This window comes from Biomphalaria glabrata, chromosome 3 (assembly GCF_947242115.1).
Source record: "Biomphalaria glabrata chromosome 3, xgBioGlab47.1, whole genome shotgun sequence".
In the NCBI taxonomy this organism is placed as follows: Eukaryota; Metazoa; Mollusca; class Gastropoda; family Planorbidae; genus Biomphalaria; species Biomphalaria glabrata.
In genome coordinates this window covers 14,312,040-14,331,752 of record NC_074713.1, presented here as the reverse complement: position 1 = coordinate 14,331,752, position 19,713 = coordinate 14,312,040, and the positions used below count along the sequence as shown (strand labels likewise).

The 19,713-nt window shown below is 38.0% G+C and overlaps 3 protein-coding genes across 6 annotated transcripts in view; 2 read left to right on the top strand and 1 right to left on the bottom strand.

The window, feature by feature from the left end:
* LOC106077765 (somatostatin receptor type 3-like) overlaps positions 1–8,031 on the top strand; it is a 32,728-nt gene extending 24,697 nt beyond the window's left edge. For both annotated transcript variants that reach the window (XM_056023561.1, XM_056023562.1), the window contains exon 2: positions 1,020–8,031. In XM_056023561.1, coding sequence (XP_055879536.1) covers positions 1,411–3,231 — 1,821 coding nt within the window. In that variant the 5' untranslated portion in view covers positions 1,020–1,410 and the 3' untranslated portion in view covers positions 3,232–8,031. The remainder of the gene's footprint in view (positions 1–1,019) is intronic.
* The window catches only part of LOC106066216 (cilia- and flagella-associated protein 61-like), a 161,786-nt gene that overhangs the window by 76,096 nt on the left and 65,977 nt on the right, over positions 1–19,713 (bottom strand). The window lies entirely within an intron of this gene.
* Positions 12,251–13,963, top strand: LOC106062468 (adenosine receptor A3-like). Its single transcript, XM_013220735.2, has one exon. The coding sequence runs from the start codon at positions 12,754–12,756 to the stop codon at positions 13,864–13,866; it is 1,113 nt and encodes a 370-aa protein (XP_013076189.2). The 5' UTR covers positions 12,251–12,753; the 3' UTR covers positions 13,867–13,963.

Sequence of the window (19,713 nt, the reverse complement as noted above, 5' to 3'; positions counted from 1 at the left end):
CCACTTGGTTCCTGCCTCACTTCTAGACTGAGTTGCAGAATCAGGATCTTAGGCTCTTCTTGAAACTTTGTTGTTTAAGACTCTACACGTCTGCTTCTAAAGTACGACACAGGGATGGGGCGATGAAGGCTGGTTTGATATCGTCAGATTTAATTATTAATTTGACAAATCATTGCTCTTTTATAAATCAAAATAAACATATCTATTCTAAAGTATCTTTTAAAATAAAATGATTAAACTCTAACCATAAACAAATTCAATCGTAATTCTATGAAACTAATTACGTTAAAGGTGGGGGTGCGATTTTGTTACCCAGACTTCCTAAAAGGTCAGAATACTAATTATGTAAGAACACTTTAAGAACCATCGAGATAGCAGACGGTCTAGAAATCGTCAGGTAGTGGGCGGTCAATATGTGATCCTCCCGCCTGCTCTGACTGTGGGTGCTATGAAATAAGAGAGTCCCAGACTCAAAGATTACATGGATGTTTCACTAATTGTACACCGGGGACGTTTTAGTCAGGAACTAATTATAGTAGGAACTAATTGTATACGGTGGACGTTTTAGTCAGGAACTAACTCTAGTAGGAACTGGTCGTATTCTGGAACTGTTCTAGTAAAGACATATACCGGTAACTGAAACAAATGCCCAAGTGTGGTCTCACACTGTCTTTAGAGTGAGTCATTTTTATTTTCTGCATCACATTTTTAGCTTTTATGAGCCATTGAACTTTGTGTTTAGTCTGACGTGAACAAGAAATAAGCTCAAGGTGGTTCTGTTCATTACAGCTTTACAGTTGGAAGAAATGCCTTTGTTCTCTGCTTCTGAGACAGGTTCTGTTTAAACAACACACATATGTATCGAACTCTTATTTTTTTCCTTAGATACTCCACTCCATAAGAAGACACTGTCACGGTACAGAGATAGACCTCAATTTTAGTGAAAGATTTGATTCAAATATTTCTATACAATAAATTTACTCACGCATCTTTTGTCTTTTTTTTTCCATCCAAAACAGGATGAACTGAAGACCAGCACAAGAAGTTAAAACATCAGTTGGTCTCTGAGATCTAGATCTCTAAAACTAGAGGCCAACATTGAGGATCTATTATTTCCCCAAGGAAGAAATTCCGAATGCTGTTTTTTGTATTGCAAAGTTTAGAAAGTAATGTGAGACTCTAGTGACATTCAGTTATCTCACGATTCAAGTGACAGTTACCTAACTCATTCACTAGTGTAGACATGAAGAGAAAAAAAACCAAACAGAACTTTTAATCATCACATGTGATTGGTAGTGTCTGGATTGAATCATCACTAGTTCAGATCGTTACAAGTCACGATGAAGCTCTGCCAACATTCACTGATCAAGGCACATCCGAAGTAGACTCCACAGGGTCGCTTCTTTAGTGATGGACAACACGTCCATCGTTTACATCACCGCGGAAGTTGTAGTCGGTGTGATGTCTGTCATTGGAAACAGTATCGTCATCGCCGCCATTTGGAAGAACAGACGTCTGCATACCATCACGAACGTCTTTGTGGGAAACCTGGCCATGGCAGACATCGTCGTGGGTCTCCTGGCAGCCCCGTGCGCGGCACTCGCGTACAAAGGACTGCCCAAGAACTTTTACGGGTGCGTCTTCATCAACAGCGTCATCCTCATCGTCACCAACATCTCCATCCTGATGCTCCTGGGCGTCGCGCTAGAGAGGTTCTTAGCCATTAAAGAGCCTTTTCTTTACCAGAGAACGCTTACCGTTCGCAGGGCCATATACATTAATTCGTGCATTTGGGTGATAGGATTTCTGTTGGGGATGGTTCCTATGTACGGATGGAACAAAGGCGCTAAGGACCTAGAGGTTTGTCTATTCACCAACGTTATAACGTATGAGTATATGGTTTATTTTCAGTTCTTTGGCCTGGTGCTGCTGCCTTTGTTCCTGATGATGTGTATCTACATTTACATCTTGATTATCGTGCGCCGCCACATGAAACAGACCAATGCCCTCAGAAACATGTTTCAGCAGGAGAGGAGAGCGCAAGAGGGATTCAGCAAGGATGTGAAAGCAGCCAAGATGCTGGCTCTAGTAATTCTCTTCTTCGGCATCTTCTGGCTGCCAGTCAACATTCTGAACAGTCTCTCGCTCTTTTGTGACGTGGCATGCTCCCCACCCTATGAGGTTCTTCTTGCAGCTATTGTCATGAGTCACGCCAACTCGTGCATTAACCCTTTCCTCTACGCAGCCAGCAACAGTCGCATCAAACGAGCCATTAAGGGCATATTCGGAATAAAAGTTAGCCCAGAAGATAACTCCACAGATATAAATCAGCCACGGCATACGAACAACTTAAGTCCGACCCCAAATCACGTCTCCGAACGAAGCGATCAGGAAGAAGGCCGGGTGCTACCGTTCACCATCTCACAGGACAAATTTCTGCAGTTGAACCGAAAGATGTCCGTGGCTGGTACTCCGCTGGATGACAGTGATGATAACCTGGAAGTGCCTGGTACATCATCGGAACCCGAAGGGGAAAGAGCCGCCCCAACAGAAGCAAAGTCAGCAGACACTACGAACATAAAGGATTCTTCTTTACATTCCATTCTTAAATCATCTTTATTTCCATCCAGCTCAGAGTCAGACAACCTTAATTTAACACAACTTACTTCGCTAGACTCCTCATTCAATCTTACAGCAACCTCTAGTGAGTCTCAGAATAATAAACTCAACGGACACATCCATCCCTTGCATTCAGAAAAGGACTTTACAAAGAACAAAAAGAACCTCGGCAATGTGAACGTATCCAATCACAACAACGAAATCTATGCATTCTTGGAAAACTCGGAAAGTCCAGAACTTTTTTCTAAAGCGGAAGACGGCGACGCCCAGCAGTGGTGTTGGCCGGCCAATGAGGCGGTGCCAGGAAACAATAATGAGGACACTGCTTCGATAAACTGTCTGCTTGGAGTCGACACCAGTTACACCAAAGACATAGATCCAGCAGACAGCGGTGGCCAGATTACTAACGTGGTGACTGTTCCAGACAACGCTCGTCTGCCTTCGAAAGGCAATCCTGGGCTGCTCGAGCTAAAACAGTTAAACGGTTTCACGCACCTAGATTTGGATCTAGATCATTTTGACATTGACCCGAAGAAAGGTCACGCGTTCATCTTAGACCTTGAAGATAACAGTATACTGGAACATGAGCGAACAGAACATACAAAGTTATGATTCTAGTGTGTAGTTGCCTGCAGTACAGCGTTACACTCATACAGTCTGAAGAACAAATAGGCAGTCAAGGAAAAGAAAAGGTACGCTTAGAAGAAAACACCATAGTTCATAGTTCACTATAGACAAACATATTAGGGCCAACGATAAGTCCACAAATCATTGCCCTGTATACTTAGGTTTATGAATAAAGAGAAATGATTGCCTATTGCAGCATATTCTCGACTCTACTAGTGAATTCATTAATTTCGGAAATCTCAATGTCCAGAAATGTGAAAGAGTTTCCAGTATGTATGGATAGTACCCACAGTACACTGGATATGTTTCATTCCTGATATATCATATAGCTTAATGGCATGTTACATTACTTGTTTTAAATAACAACAACGCATCAAGCACCTCCGTTTCTACAACATAATCTCATCATAGATCTAGTGGGAAATATTACGGATGTCATGTGACCATCAGGCTCGGAATGGAAGTTGATGACATTTGAACCCAAGTGTAATATTTCCGTAACAAACATGACAATCCTATACTCTATGTTGAGAAATTCGTCTATATTGTGGATATGATGCTGTTATGATGACCAATAAGACTGTACTGTTTTCATTTGGATATCTTATCAACTCTTTTTTTGGTAGTGTATTGTACATATATATATATATTATATATATATTGTTATAATGTTGATATATGTTGTTTTAATGTTGATATATGTTGTTATAATGTTGATATATGTTGTTATAATTATTCTGTCCCCTGTTAAAAAACGTCGATCGAGGTGATAAAGCAGCCCCCAGTGGCAGCACTTCGTTGTCGAAGAAAGGCTGGGTTTTTTTAAAGTTTAGATTTTAAATGGGTTTTTAAAAAAGTTTAGATTTTAAGGGGAAATGGTTTATTGCGTATTGCCTAAACTATAAGACGGCAAAGAAAATGGGACTAATCCAGCATTTGACTAAAATGCCAGGCACACAGTTTATAAGCAGAAAAACATTCGTGCCTTGTCCACTGCAATGTTTCCCTCCACAAGTTTGACTATAAGCCGAATAGAGAAGCTCAGAAGTAAAGAAATCTTGGGGGACAGGCGAGATGGGCTGTAGACGATTGGCTGTAGTCTACAAGAACATTTTCCCTAAAAGATAATAGATCTATATAATTATATTTTTAGTTTTTAACAGTCTAGACTCGTGTAGACATTTTATTCCAACTGAGGCACTTTGAAACGAATCTCTAACACTTGCTACATCAGGCGCTAACTAGAACAGGACGATGCACTGCTTACACACAGCACACAGCACGCACATACGACATTCTTAAAACTACGTTCAACTTGAGAGAAAAAGGTCAATTGGCGCAGAAGATAATTTTTCAGGTCATTTTTTTCCTCGTCAAGGCATAATTTGAGAACTACTGATAACGTTCTTGTTCTCGTGGCTATAAAGACTTGGGACCAAGAGAATGGTTTCAAAGAACAAATAAGTATTTCTTCACTAGTATTTCTTCCCATTTGATTCTATTGCAATGAAATCAACAGAACTGCCTGGTACTTAAAATTTGTGTTGCTCATGTCTCTTTTACTCCGAAGGTAATGCCGAACGGAAGTTACACATGGCGGAATGACCAAGAGGTTGGTTGGAAAGGGGGGGGGGTGTTAAGTGGATGAGTGATCAGTACTGGCCACCTGGAGCGATCATTTAGAAGCTTTTAGTTCAAAACTTAGAGATAAAACAAATGAACGCACGAGAAGTCAACAATGGTAGGATCGTCTGGCCTGGTTTTGGTTGGATCGAAACAGACACGTGACTAGGAGAGTGTCCCATGAAGAGGGAAGTCCTAATGAGCGACTTGTTTGTACTGCACTTGAATGCCACGTTGGGTCGTCAAAAGGACACAGAGATGTTTCCATAAACTGATATCTTGATTTTTGGATTAGCCTAAACACAAGGTACAATCAAGACAAAATTCAAATTTCTCCAAACACTACCATTTTGTAATTATAATGAATTCATGGAAAGACATGAATACTGAAGAGTCTGCCTCTACAATTATTTTTTGTGTTCAGTTTTAGAAACTTTATTCGACTGTAAAATTTCATCACTTTTTCTACTGTCTCTTTTTACTTCGCGGAGTCTAGGACGTCATTTGTGACTAATAGTGTCAACTCAGTTGTAGATTTCATTTTAGATTTTTGTTGTAACCTTTAGGAGGAAATTGCACATATTTAGAAGGTTGCGTAAAGATTTCTTATTGCTCAAACTGTCTTTCAGTACTAGGTTCAAGAATGAGACTTGTATTTTTAAGTGTTCTATTTGGTTAAGTTTACATTCAAAACGAGTCTGGAATGCACAAACACACACACATTTTTATATGGTAAAGTATACGGTTTGATAACGTGATTCTTCGAACCAAAAAAAAAAAAAACATGTTTCGCTAGGTGATTGCACTTCAATCGCCAACACGATTCTATTACCTAAGTGAAGTTTCACTTTTGTTTAAAACCGATGAATTGTGAAACATCAAAAGTTTTCCAGAAGAACTACGGGTCTCAATGATTCAAACAAGGATCAAGATGACACATAAACAATGTGGCATACTGTCAAAGAAGGTTATCATCAGAGTGTGTAGGAGAATATTGAATGTGTTGAGTAGGACACATGACTTACACACTAAACGTATCAGCTCAACCCAATCACGTGATCAGACCGAGGTGGGTACATCCTAAAATACAAATTGTCTTATAGATTCACATAGAATGACAATCCCGTCCTGAGCCACGCTTGCTGAGCACGCTTTATACTTAGCTGCTAGTGTAGCGATAGAACAGAACATGCGGACATGACTTCTTCATATATATATATATATATATATACGATTAATTCCCCCTTTCAGACCTTGTGGTCTATAGGGCAGATGATGTAAAGATCATCTGTTTCTGTGGCCTACGGTTAACTGGGGTGTCATGTGGCCAGCACAACGACCAACCGCCTTTACTTTTCCCCAACTAATGTCGGGTACCCATTAGAGTTGGGTGGACTCAGAGGCGCCCGAAGATCCCGAAATTAAAAATCCCAGTCTTCACCAGGATTCGAACCCCGGTCCCCGGTTTACAAGCGCTTTACCGCTCAGCCACAGCGCCTCTAATTTAGTTATATATACGATACTATAGTTTATATTTCTTCGTCTTAAAATGTAGTTTTATATGTGTATGTAAGTTTAAGTCATATTCGTATGAAACATTCCATTCACTTAACTGTACATTCAGCAACTGAATATACAATTTCAGCTCAAGAAGCCAGGGTCAACAATTTTTTAATTTTGATTTGATACAAAGTACAAGGGATACAAGGGCAGTCAAAGCTACAAGAAAAATGAGAAGTAACTTTTCGAAACAATCCCTGGTGCCCTGATCCGCCACTGTCTGTTGTATGTAGTGTGTACTTCGCATCCTAGATTTGTTTAATACTCACACAGAAGGGCAGGGCGACCACCTCACACGAGGCGGTCCATAGGCAGAACCATGTCATTGACGACTGTGATAAGCTTTTGTTATATCTCCATTTAATGTGCAAATAGAGTTTCTGTCCGTGGAAACCTTGGTTTGCTCAATTTATTGACATATGAATTCCAAATATTTAATTTGTTTTTTCATCTTTACACATGTTTATTGAAAACAATGGTGTACATTATCTTATCTTATCTTATCTTAAGCTTTCTGAGGACGTCATTGTAAAACAATAATAATGATAATAAAAACAGCTCATTCTAATTGTAGTTGAAACAGATAAACAGAAGCCGTTAATAGAAGACATAGAAGCAAGACAAAAACAAACAGAAGACATAAAGACAAGACAAACAGAAGACATAAAGACAAACACAAGACATAAACAGAAAACAAACAGGTGACATAAACAGAAGACATAAACAGAAGACATAAACAGAAGACATAAACAGAAGACATAAACAGAAGAGAAACACAATACATAAACAGAAGACATAAACAGATGACATAAACAGAAGACATTTCACTTGCTTTTATGTAGGACAATGTACACACATTTTAGGGCATTCTTTTCTCGTTGGGAAACAGGCTGTGGTCAGATGAAGCTGCTAAGAATGACTTCAATGTCATTTTAAAGATATTGTCACTATGCTCTGTGCTCCTCTAGATCCATTGCAACATCTAACGGGTTGCGTGAATCAGCCAGGAAAACCGAGTACTTACCAGAGTTTCAAACTCTAATAAAAATGCACAAATAGATGAACACATGGACAAGTGTCGCTCTTTTGGTAGAGCGTCTGTAATGTATATCATTAGATTCAAATGTCACATACAATACCAATAAATGTCTCTGCCAAGGAAACATATTTTCTTTTTGTTCATTCAAATAACAGTCAGTAGATCATGTTTTAATTCCATGTTTGATGTGTTGTAGAGTCATGTCAGGTCAGACGTACTTATACTGATGATATTAGGTGAAAGTAAGCAGCTCATCAATTGGAACTATATAGATGCAATACTTTTATTTATTATCATTTGTTCTTGTTGTTTCATTATTTCTGTCAGTCATTGCCTCCAATAGTAAAAGAAATTCAAACAAGTCCAGAATCGTTCACTTTTTACAAAATTTCAATGTCTTTTTTTTTTAGACCTTACAATTCAGGTTTTATCTGGAAGTATGTGACGTGTACACAGAAACCAGGATGTTTTGTGGTAGACATTGTTAGCACACTATGTCACTGTGATCACGTGACGCGAAGACATCAAAGAGGTTTAAGATTTCGCCAATGCCAATTCAACAAATATTGTTGGCGTCTTTAGAAAAAGTATTTGCTGTTTTATAAAGCGAAGAGTTTAAAAAAAAGCGGATGAGAGAGTATAAGTGTAGGTGGGTGAGAGAGTATAAGTGTAGCGGGTGAGAGAGTATAAGTGTAGTGGGTGAGGGAGTATAAGTGTAGCGGGTGAGAGAGTATTAGTGTAGCGGGTGAGAGAGTATAAGTGTAGCGGGTGAGAGAGAATAAGTGTAGGTGGGTGAGAGAGTATAAGTGTAGCGGGTGAGAGAGTATAAGTGTAGCGGGTGAGAGAGTGTAAGTGTAGCGGGTGAGAGAGTATTAGTGTAGCGGGTGAGAGAGTATAAGTGTAACGGGTGAGAGAGTTTAAGTGTAGCGGGTTAAAGAGTATAAGTGTAGCGGGTGAGAGAGTATAAGTGTAACGGGTGAGGGAGTATAAGTGTAGCGAGTGAGAGAGTATAAGTGTAGCGAGTGAGAGAGTATAAGTGTAGCGAGTGAGAGAGTATAAGTGTAGCGAGTGAGAGAGTATAAGTGTAGCGGATGAGGGAGTATAAGTGTAGTGGGTGAGAGAGTATAAGTGTAACGGGTGAGAGAGTATAAGTGTAGCGAGTGAGGGAAAACTTTTCGAGATGGAGGAAAGAACGAGGCAGACTTTTGGCCATTGTCTTAGAATGTCTGATAAAAACATAATATCTCTCTATAGAGCTAAGAGCACCCGTGTTTATTTAGTCACTTATTATAGTAATACAATAATATAATCAATTCAAAAGCCTAGCTTCTAGACTGCAACTATATCAATTTTATGACTAAAACAATAAAGTATCACTCCAGAAAGCACGTATGTACTTTCGATGCACAATCTTTGATGCTTACAATATTGAACGTGTGTGATACGGATCGCAGAAAACTAAGATTTGATAACAAACTGTCAATCTTTTTTGTTTGCCTTTGCCAATAACAACAAGGTCAAGTAACTTTCATTTTTTAGCCATATTAATTACTACGTGTATTTGAAGATATCTCTAACTAAAGATCATTTGAAAACAATGAGACAAAACTTTTCTAGGTAAGTTATAGACCAAAATGACAGGGACAGGCAAGATCACTTAGGAGAGCAAGTCATGCATCAACTCGGTGTTTCTAAGAACTTCAAAATGTCTTGATAGAAACGGTACCATATATCTGTTTTGCAGGAGATTTACACTTCAATCGGCACAGGCTCCTTTCGATTATACTTCACTTCTTTTAAAGGTCAAGGTCTGCGGAAATTACGTATTCCAAATTTATCCTTTTATAACGCCTCATGTTACTAATGAGACCAATCTTTGTTACACAACTGTGGTCACAGGTTAGGACTTTGTAAACACCAGATGCTGCGGCTTTTTTACCTTTCTACTTCTGGTGTGCACGCAATCTACAAATAGAGGATCCTTCCTTTACGCTTGCTCTCCGTATGGATCTATCCAGTGACTCTTTTTCCTAACGTTTGGTGTCGATTTTTAAAAAGCGCCATGTCGCATTTACATCAAGTCAAAATAAAAGTGGTCACTCTAAGCAAATACTTGATTCATACATGGCGTTTGTTTTCATCCTTGCCCATGACAAAATCACTTGTTAACAACTGTAGAACCCTTTTTAGAGGTAAATTTAAAAAAAAAATGTCCCAATGACAATGTCCCAATTTCAGCCCTCAGAATGCAGCACGAGAGAGACGTCACGTCAAAGCCCATGAGCTGGGTACTTGAGTTCATTCTCTGTCTACTCAACACTTCAGCCACCCAGTAGAGTACAAATAAACTGAACATTGAAACAGCGGTCAATTCAAGAGATTCTGAATGTGTCTCTAATGTATGGATGGAATGCATGTAATTAATGAACGTGTATTTGTGATGAAAGCATTTATTTAATGAATGTGTATATTTAATGAATGCATGTTTTTAATGAATGCGTATATTTAATAAATGCAAGTATTTAATGAATGTGTATATTTAATGAATGCATGTATTTAATGAATGCGTATATTTAATGAATGCATGTATTTAATGAATGTGTATATTTAATAAATGCATGTATTTAATGAATGTGTATATTTAATAAATGCATGTATTTAATGAATGTGTATATTTAATAAATGCATGCATTTAATGAATGTGTATATTTACTAAATGCATGTATTTAATGAATGTGTATATTTAATAAATGCATGTATTTAATGAATGTGTATATTTAATAAATGCATGTATTTAATGAATGTGTATATTTAATAAATGCATGTATTTAATGAATTTGTATATTTAATAAATGCATGTATTTAATGAATGCGTATATTTAATAAATGCATGTATTTAATGAATGTGTATATTTAATAAATGCATGTATTTAATGAATGTGTATATTTAATAAATGCATGTATTTAATGAATGTGTATATTTAATAAATGCATGAATTCAATGAATGCGTATATTTAATAAATGCATGTATTTAATGAATGCGTATATTTAATAAATGCATGTATTTAATGAATGCGTATATTTAATAAATGCATGTATTTAATGAATGTGTATATTTAATAAATGCATGTATTTAATGAATGTGTATATTTAATAAATGCATGAATTCAATGAATGCGTATATTTAATAAATGCATGTATTTAATGAATGTGCATATTTAATGAATGCATGTATTTAATGAATATGTATATTTCAATAAATGCGTATATCTAGTGAATGCGTGTTTTAATGAATGCTCGTATTTCTGAAACCAGTCTTGGGTTGGGTGATACTGACACTATCACATTTCGCTGAAAATGTCCAGTTCTCCCTAATCTGCTTTAATATATACTCATATCCTGCTTGAGTCAAGTCATGTCTACAAAATGGCAAGTACAAGTACTGATAGATTGGAAAGAAATAGGGCCTACTGAAAGCTACAAGAAGTACTCTATCCCCACATCTGTAAGATTACATTAGCTCATTTTGTCCTCTGTACATTATACACTTCATTTTAGATCGTGTAGTGTTTTTATTGTGTCTAATTATTATTTCTACGAAGTGTATCTTATTTTCATATTTGTTACAATTTTATTTTTCTTTAACTAATGTATACATTATTTTAAACCAAACTGTGAGTTATTTAAACAATTCTTGCCTTATCTTTTCATTCCTTATGACCACACAGCTAACGAAATGGTACAAAATATATAGATCTGATAGATCCTATATTGTTAATGATCTACCTGTAACATCAAAGTGGCGAACTGCTCTTGACGAAGTCCCATGGGCCTGGAGATAAACTCGGACTACTACAAGGGCAGCTAGTCACCGAGTTAATCTCTTTTACACGACTGAGTTCACGCCCTTGCCCCCAAGAGTCAAGGAAACTTTCTTTACACTAACGTCAGTGTAGATGGTCAAGGTCAATGTTTTCACAAACCCGTGTGGTCATACACTACCTATAACAACCACACACTTGTCTGTCCAAGGCGTTTCGATTTCATTTCCTTAGCAGAGATAGAATCTACGTACCAATCAAAAGTGTTCAGGTATGACCTTAATATTTGGATGGGAAAAATATCTAGGAATAAGCCAAGGATACACACGCACACACACGCATGCATGCACACACAGACCGTGAGCAGGTGACTTAATCACACAAGTACAGGTTCAGTACATTACTCTAGAGCGTCAATCGGAAAAGCACATTTATTTCATTGAATTAACAAAGATTTTCATCTGCTCCGGATCAATTAAGTTGGTAACATGGAAGCTCAACTTTTATTGTCAACCGTGTCATGGTTTATCGTGAAAATTGCCTATTAGTGATTTGAAAACAAGTTACTTATATTTAGTCAACAGGGAATCGCATAATTTCTGACGTGCTCATGCAAATAACCCATCTTTGATAAGAAGCGGTTAATAATACGGTATGTTGTTTTTTTTTAAATCGAATTATGAAATGAAGTCCCATATCACGCCTGTGTTATCACTAACATTTCAAAGTCTTGAACTTGCCATACACGTGCAGTTAATTGCGACACACTTGCGTGCATTTAGTTTCGTATATCTATGGTAAAAAAAATCCTCATCAGGAACTCGAGAAAACACCACCAACAACTGATAAGCATTTGAAACTACGAGAAAACGACAGTACCCCAGTAGATAAAGATGCCTTGGGTAGTTATAAAGGAGGCTTATGACTTGGAGGATTTAAAGGACAGAAACAAGAATTGATGGCGATGCAATAACTCGACGGTCGCGCGCACTCGAACGGTAAAACCCAATGCACTGTTCTTATTCAAGAGTCTAGCCTGTTGTTTTTTTTTTTTGTTTTTTTTTGGCGATTTTTTTGAATTTTGTGTAAATAATAGAACTATTTCTAAGTGCTTCCAACAAATGTTGTACAATAAAAGAAACCCCCCAAACATAAGGTACAAACCTCGGCTAAACTATATCAATTATCTCTGTGAACAAACGTAGTCTAGACTAGATTAAATATACATCTACAAATGTAGATCTCTAGTCTAGTCTAGATGACTAGGTCAAAGTAATTAGATCTAATTGCAGTAGTAAGAGTTAGGTTAAAGAAATCCAACCAATGACTTGGTCAATTTATCTGCTGAATTCAAACCTAACTTAAAGACAGTCAACTTTCTGAGAACTGACTGTTTGATTAGAACTAAATTTCCATCTGAGCACTCGTTTAGTGAAGTGAGAGATGGCATTACTGCAGTTGAAATGCTAGAACAAGAGACATCTTTGAACTTGAATCTTAACGACAGTCTTTACCTAAGTGCTGAGATCATGATTGGCATACTGACCGTCTGCGGTAACAGCCTGGTCCTGCTCACCGTCTATTCATCGCAGAACCTGCACTCAACCTCCAACATGTTTCTCTGCAACCTCGCCGCAGCGGACATTTGCGTAGGTATGTTTGTGGCACCCAGCGCCATGTTGACCCACTACGGGATACCCTCAAATTACTATGGCTGCGTCTTCCTTAACTGCATTGTGATAACTTTCTGCGACGCTTCTATACTAATGCTTTTGGTCATAGCCGCGGATAGGTTCATAGCAATACGGCTTCCTTTTGAATACCAGCGAGTCGTAAGCATGAATAGGGTCCAAACGGTCAACATCACAGTTTGGGTCGTCAGCATAATCCTAGGAATATTTCCTATGATCGGGTGGCGACACCCACCGAAAGAAATCCAATTCTGCAGTTTCAAAGATGTAACCAAGCTTGAGTACATGGTGTACATTCAATTCTTTGGCGTCGTATTGACTTCATTCACTGCAATGCTCGTCTCTAACGTTTACATATTCACCGTGGTCCGCAAGCACATCCAACAAATCGAATCCATCCGTGACGTGCTGGGTCTGCAGCCAGACCAAAACTTCCAGAGATCGTACATACGAGACCTGAAGACGGCTAAGAGCCTGGCTCTGATGCTGGTGGTATTCAGCCATTGCTGGCTTCCTATCGGCATCCTGAACACCGCGCTGCTGTACTGCGATGGCTGTTCCTTCTCACCCTCCATGATCCTCATGGCGACATCGCTGAGCCACGCAAACTCCTTCGTGAACCCTCTCCTCTACTCCACAAGCAACAGCTCCATCAGGCACGCCATGTGGAAACTCTTGTTCAGCGACAAGGACCTCGAGACAAAACAGAGCAGCCTCGAATTTATATCTAGGATGCAGACGTTGCACCATAACTCCGCGAGAATCAAGTCCAGCCATTCTCTGGTCCAGACCACGTGCACAGCCTCATTGGCGACGGAGAGGGATTCTGAGAGCAAAGGTTACGCGGAATACAACCTGGGAGAAGTCTCCACAACAATTTTCTAGAAAGTTTCAACCAAACGTTGGCGGTGTTAAACTATATAGGTCATGGAGATTTACAATTGGCTTATTTTATGTCAATACATTGATTATGTAACAATGATATCTTTTGCTTTCGTGTCGTGTTATGTTAAGCGAAACGGTTTTAAGTTTTTAACGCTTAGAACCATAAGCCTGTACAATATACATTGACTTTCCATATAGTCGTTACACATTTTATTCTACCTTAAACATCATATGTATTTAAAATGCTACACTATGTAAGAGATAGGGAAGCAGCTATCACGATTATCAGCAAAGATTTCTGTTGTGCAAAACTTTCAATGAATTAGAGAGACCAGTGGTATAGAATTCGATAGAGAGTTTACAATTCTTGTTATGGAGTTAAATGATGTAAAGCTCACAGTGTAATATGTTTCTATGGCCGACAGTTAACGAGGGCCTCAAGCGACCAGAACAACGACCAACCGCCTTTCTTTCCCCACCGTAAGTCAAGCAATCATCAGATATTGGCTGGACTTGGGGGATACTAACTGATAGTAGCCTTATATTTTTATTGATTTTTGTTTTGTTAGGTACAATAAATATATGATTAATAAATTTAATACATAATTGGTTAAAGTTTCAACTTGATCCGAGAATGGTTGTGGTAGAAATAACGTGTACTACTGTCTGAGGTGACAAAACCCTACATATTTGGTTATACTTAAGGATTAATGTTTCTTGTTGGTATCAAACAAAATATTTAATTACTAGTAATCAGTGGCGTACTAAGGCACCCATGGGCCCGGGTTCAAGAATATCTTGTAGCCCCCCCCCCACCTCATTACGAAAAATTTAGTGTATGACAAAAAATTGAGTAATCTGAATGTATTGGTACCTTTATCAAAAGACTTTCCAATGTCCGTGCAAGGATCGTACCGTTTTTTTTTTTTTGTGTAAGTAATAATGTTGTTAGGTTTGATTCAGCTATGACTCTCTATAAGTCTTAAAAGTCAATGTTTGTACAACGTCTTCACAGAATCAATCGACCTTTTTTTAATCGGTTTTTACAAAAGTACACTTATATTTTAACTTTGGGGTCCCAACTAACCCCGACTGGCCATGAGTGATGGACTTAAGCACAATGAAGCCCTTCGCGCCATGGTTGTTAATCCAAAAGCTGTGGGCCCCTAATGGTCGTGGGCCCGGGTTCATTGAACCCCTTCGCGTCATGGATGCTGATAGTAATTAATTGAACAATTGGTTCATTTATTTATTGATTCATGTATTGTCCACGTCAATAAATAAATAAATAAATTATAGCCTTTATATGGTGCTACTTTCATGCTTATAGCACGCTTAGAGCACTATGGTCCAATCTCAGTTGTCGGGGTATCTGGGAGAAGGTTTTCCGTGCTGCCATTTATGCGCTCAGTAAACACAACTCTGCTCGAGTCGGGTATCGAACCTCGAGCCCCCTTCATAGGTAGCCAAGCCAAGTTCAAGCGACCTCTCGACCACGCTTCCCAATGAATAATTGTGCAAATTTGATCCGAGAATGAGTGTGGGAGAGACTTGACCGAGGGCACGAACACCAAGACAGGAGAAATGTTGACAACTTCACAAAGTGTGGATTGCTACCTGTATAGAGCTGGGCGTCCACACATACCGCCCACTCTCTGCGAGTTCGCGTAGTGTAAGAGCCTCTACATGTACATCCACAAGCACTGAACAAACGCTTCGCTAGCCCTTTAGAGATCAGACTGACCAAGAGATGGTACCCGCCAGGACGTGAGGGTCTCTAAGATGTTGAAACGGTGGCTTAGATTATGTAGAGGAACAAATATAATAATAAGGCTTGTCTTCGAGGATTGCAGTATTTCCCGTGGATATACAGCCCCAGCTGTGACCTACATAATTTGCCACATCCAGGGCAAGCACAAGAACAAAAACAATTTTAAAGAAAAACTACAAGTTCCCTAATTGATTGAGACCAATAGGTGGTTTTACATATAGAATAAAAATCAGATTTGAGTATGTTTATGTGTATCTCTGTTTATAAGAATCATTGCAATAATTAATAAATATACTACAAATCTCTCTCTATATATATTTATATATATATCTCATATTACCTATTGGGTTTACACGTTGACAAGCGCAAGCGCGCGCACAAACACTATTTAAAGAACACAAAAGAAATTAATCAGTTTAATCTCAGAATCTCAATCTATGTTGGCGTTACCAAGGAGGCGGGGCTAGTCTTTTCACACTTGTGCCGCGCAATCTTTCCTAATCTTTAGGTGTATAGACAAGACCTCACGCTAGGCTCAAAGCTAGAAGCATGTCTTACTTTTCAGGTAGACTGGAATTCCTGAGCCATCAAAACAGATTAAGTTTCAAAACTTGTCGCCTCCAGTGGAGGTCAAACAAGAATTTAGTGTTTAGAAAGTTCAACAAGCGAAATTTTAAAAAAATACTTGAATAGTTTGGATAAATCATGTAATACAATTTGTAACAGACCTAACTAACAATAATAAACCTGTGCTATTAAAAATATTCTTTTCAAAGCTTAAATTAACTCACTCTGTCTGGCCGAAATTTTGTACACGTTATTTCTCCGACACCTCATCTCGGATCAAGCTGAAGTTTTGCACAATTATTTCTTTTACCTGACAATATAATAATCAATAAAAAAATAATTACCAATTAGTTAATTAACTATACTTTACATACTTTTTTACCAGACAGACGGAGTGAGTCGATATAAGGTTTGTAAAAAAAAATGTTTTTGCTTCGTACATCATCAATGCAGGTCGGCCTTCTTGCCTCGTTTTTTATTTGTAAAACCTGGCTCAGTGAGTGTTTGACTACAGGCAGACTTGTTCTTGAAAAGCAGTTAGGCGCCTCCACGCTGTGTCTTGTGTAGATAAGTCCAGACGGACTTACGCAGTCGAAGGGCCAACAATGCAAAGAGGTTTCTTGATGATGAACAATGTCGAATAATCCATTTACTACGTTACCAAGGGAACCGTTCAGCTAGATATCGTCCGCAAACACTAAAGCCGTGAAAGGTATTCTGTGATATTTTTGTTTCGTTAAATCTCAAATTCTAGTCCTGTTAATGAAACATACAACTTTTTCGACCGTTTCCTAATCGTGTCCTACTACTACATTCTGTATATGTGTGTGTATACAAACAATGAGTCGCAAACAAATAAACAAAAAAAACGATGAACAGACGTTTGAAGGCACTCCGCCTCATTGGCTCAATCTTTGCTTAAATGAGTTTTAAAAAAAGTACGGAACTAAAGTCAGCAGAGCTATGTTACCAGGACACAAAGTAATTCATATCACTAAATTATTAGAGAAATAGCAGATGGAAGTTCCAACAGCAGACATATTTTGTCTTGAAAGTGATCTGTACCAAGCATGCCACATTTACCACCGCCCCATTTGGTTCTTGTTGTACGTGGTACGGACGTTCAAATGTGAAGATGCACTAACATCCTGGCACAGACCTCCCGCAGGAGATAGAAGCACGCAATGTGAAGATGAACTAACATCCTGGCACAGACCTCCCGCAGGAGATAGAAGCACGCAATGTGAAGATGAACTAACATCCTAGCACAGACCTCCCGCAGGAGATAGAAGCACGCAATGTGAAGATGAACTAACATCCTAGCACAGACCTCCCGCAGGAGATAGAAGCACGCAATGTGAAGATGAACTAACATCCTAGCACAGACCTCCCGCAGGAGATAGAAGCACGCAACGATCGATCCCATTCCTGTTTATAAAATAGATCATTTAAACTTACTTCAAGAGTTAAAATTAATAAAAACTACCCCCCCCCCCCCCCCAAGAAAATAAAAGTGAACAAGGAGTTATTTGGATAAGTTCAGTTAAACACGAGCAATATTAAGTATAGGACATCATGGGGACATTTTTATATCCTAAACCTAAGTAAAACAAAAGATCTGATGTGAACCAAATGGTTAGGTTCTTGATAGAATCTATAGGCAACCAATGCTTATGCTATTCAATCAGCTCGGCTTCGTTTCAAAAGGAGATAGAAAAGAACTCATCCTATTTGTATTCAAGTTGCGAGGACTAGCTGAGGGGAAAAAAAACACAACGTCATGAACTAATGACGAAAACAATTTACATGCATGACATGCGTAGGACGCAATGATCTTCTCTTTTGAAAGAACGTTTTGTTATACGATTAGAGAATCAGACAAGAGCTGCTTTTACCTGTGATGTATTTGCACATAACTATTTCTTCGACTATTTGAGACCAAAAGAAAATCTGCTGCCGAGGACAAACGTAAACGGCGAAAAGAAAATCTAAATCAACCACCTGCGGACAATGGTTATGCTAGCCCTGGATGTGGCAAAATATGTAGGTCACAGCTGGGACTGCGCAGCCACGGGCAATACTGCATTCCTCACTAATCTTCGGACTCGAAGTCAAGCCTTATTATTATTTCTTCGGAATAAGATTCTACAATCACAAGAAGAAGTGCTCCAGGAGATAAACCAAAGTCATTCTACAATCACAAGAAGAAGTGCTCCAGGAGATAAACCAAAGTCATTCTACAATCACAAGAAGAAGTGCTCCAGGAGATAAACCAAAGTCGTTCTACAATCACAAGAAGAAGTACTCTATGAGATGAACCAAAGTCTTTCTGCGGCTTTATCCGTTCAACAAACTCAACAACGAACTATTTTCAATAATATACTAATTGTATTATTTCATGGTACATTTTAAGATTAAATTATAGAGTGGCTACAAAAAGTTAACGACAAGACCTGGTCTTTATAGTTCCAATCAGCCCAAACAAAAATCAACGCAATCTCTTCAGTACTAGAATGTTTCGTTTGCATGTCTTTGAGAAGAGATCGTCAAGCACACCACGCATGTGCGCACCAGTAAGTTGCACCCATTAGCAGCGAGAAAAAAAAGGAAACGCATTTTGACGTTAACTTCACTTGTTCCCAATCGAAATCAATCAAACATATGATATGGAAAGAAACTTCCTATGAATAGAATTTATTTGGTAATATTAAAAACACTGACTGATTAACATGTTAAGCGCACCAGTGTAAAGTAGTTATAAGAAGTAAAGTTTAAAAAAAAACAACTAACCTATGTAACACATAATACTAATAATCATTATAATGTCTAGCCCGAGTAATAGGGTTTGTTGCTGAACATAAAAATTATATATGTGTCAGACGCGAATAGCCCAATTTTCAGTAAAAGAAATTACAAAAGTCATTTCTCTATAGAAGTTACGAAGGCTATATAAAATACAACCACAGACCTATATATACTACAATAAATATTGGTTTTTGATTGCTAGTTACGATTTATTTAGGTAGGTGCTGTTTTACTATTACATACCAAGTATTAGAGTTTAGAAAAACCCAGGCTCGTTTCTTGTGCAACGCTATTAGCTAACACCGCATATCATCTCTCCATTTGTATATTTAGATCTATAATCTAATTCTAGTCTAGGTCTATATATAAAAATCGAATAGATCTAGTAATAGTATAGATTCTATCTTGAGGCTAGATTGCCGAGTCTAGCCTATGCTATGCCTATAGTCAGTTTTTATTAGAAAAAAAGTCTAGATATTAATAAAGACTAAAGTTTTTTAATTATTCGATTATTAGATATAGACATAGGACATAGATTTAATAATACTGTAATACGTTTACTATACTCTATACTTAATCTACTAAACTAGAGATCTATCTATAGATCTATCTATAATCTAGTCAATCTAGATCTATATAATATTCATTATAATACTTCTACTTATAATGACTTATTTAATAAGTTAGTACTTACACTTAGATCT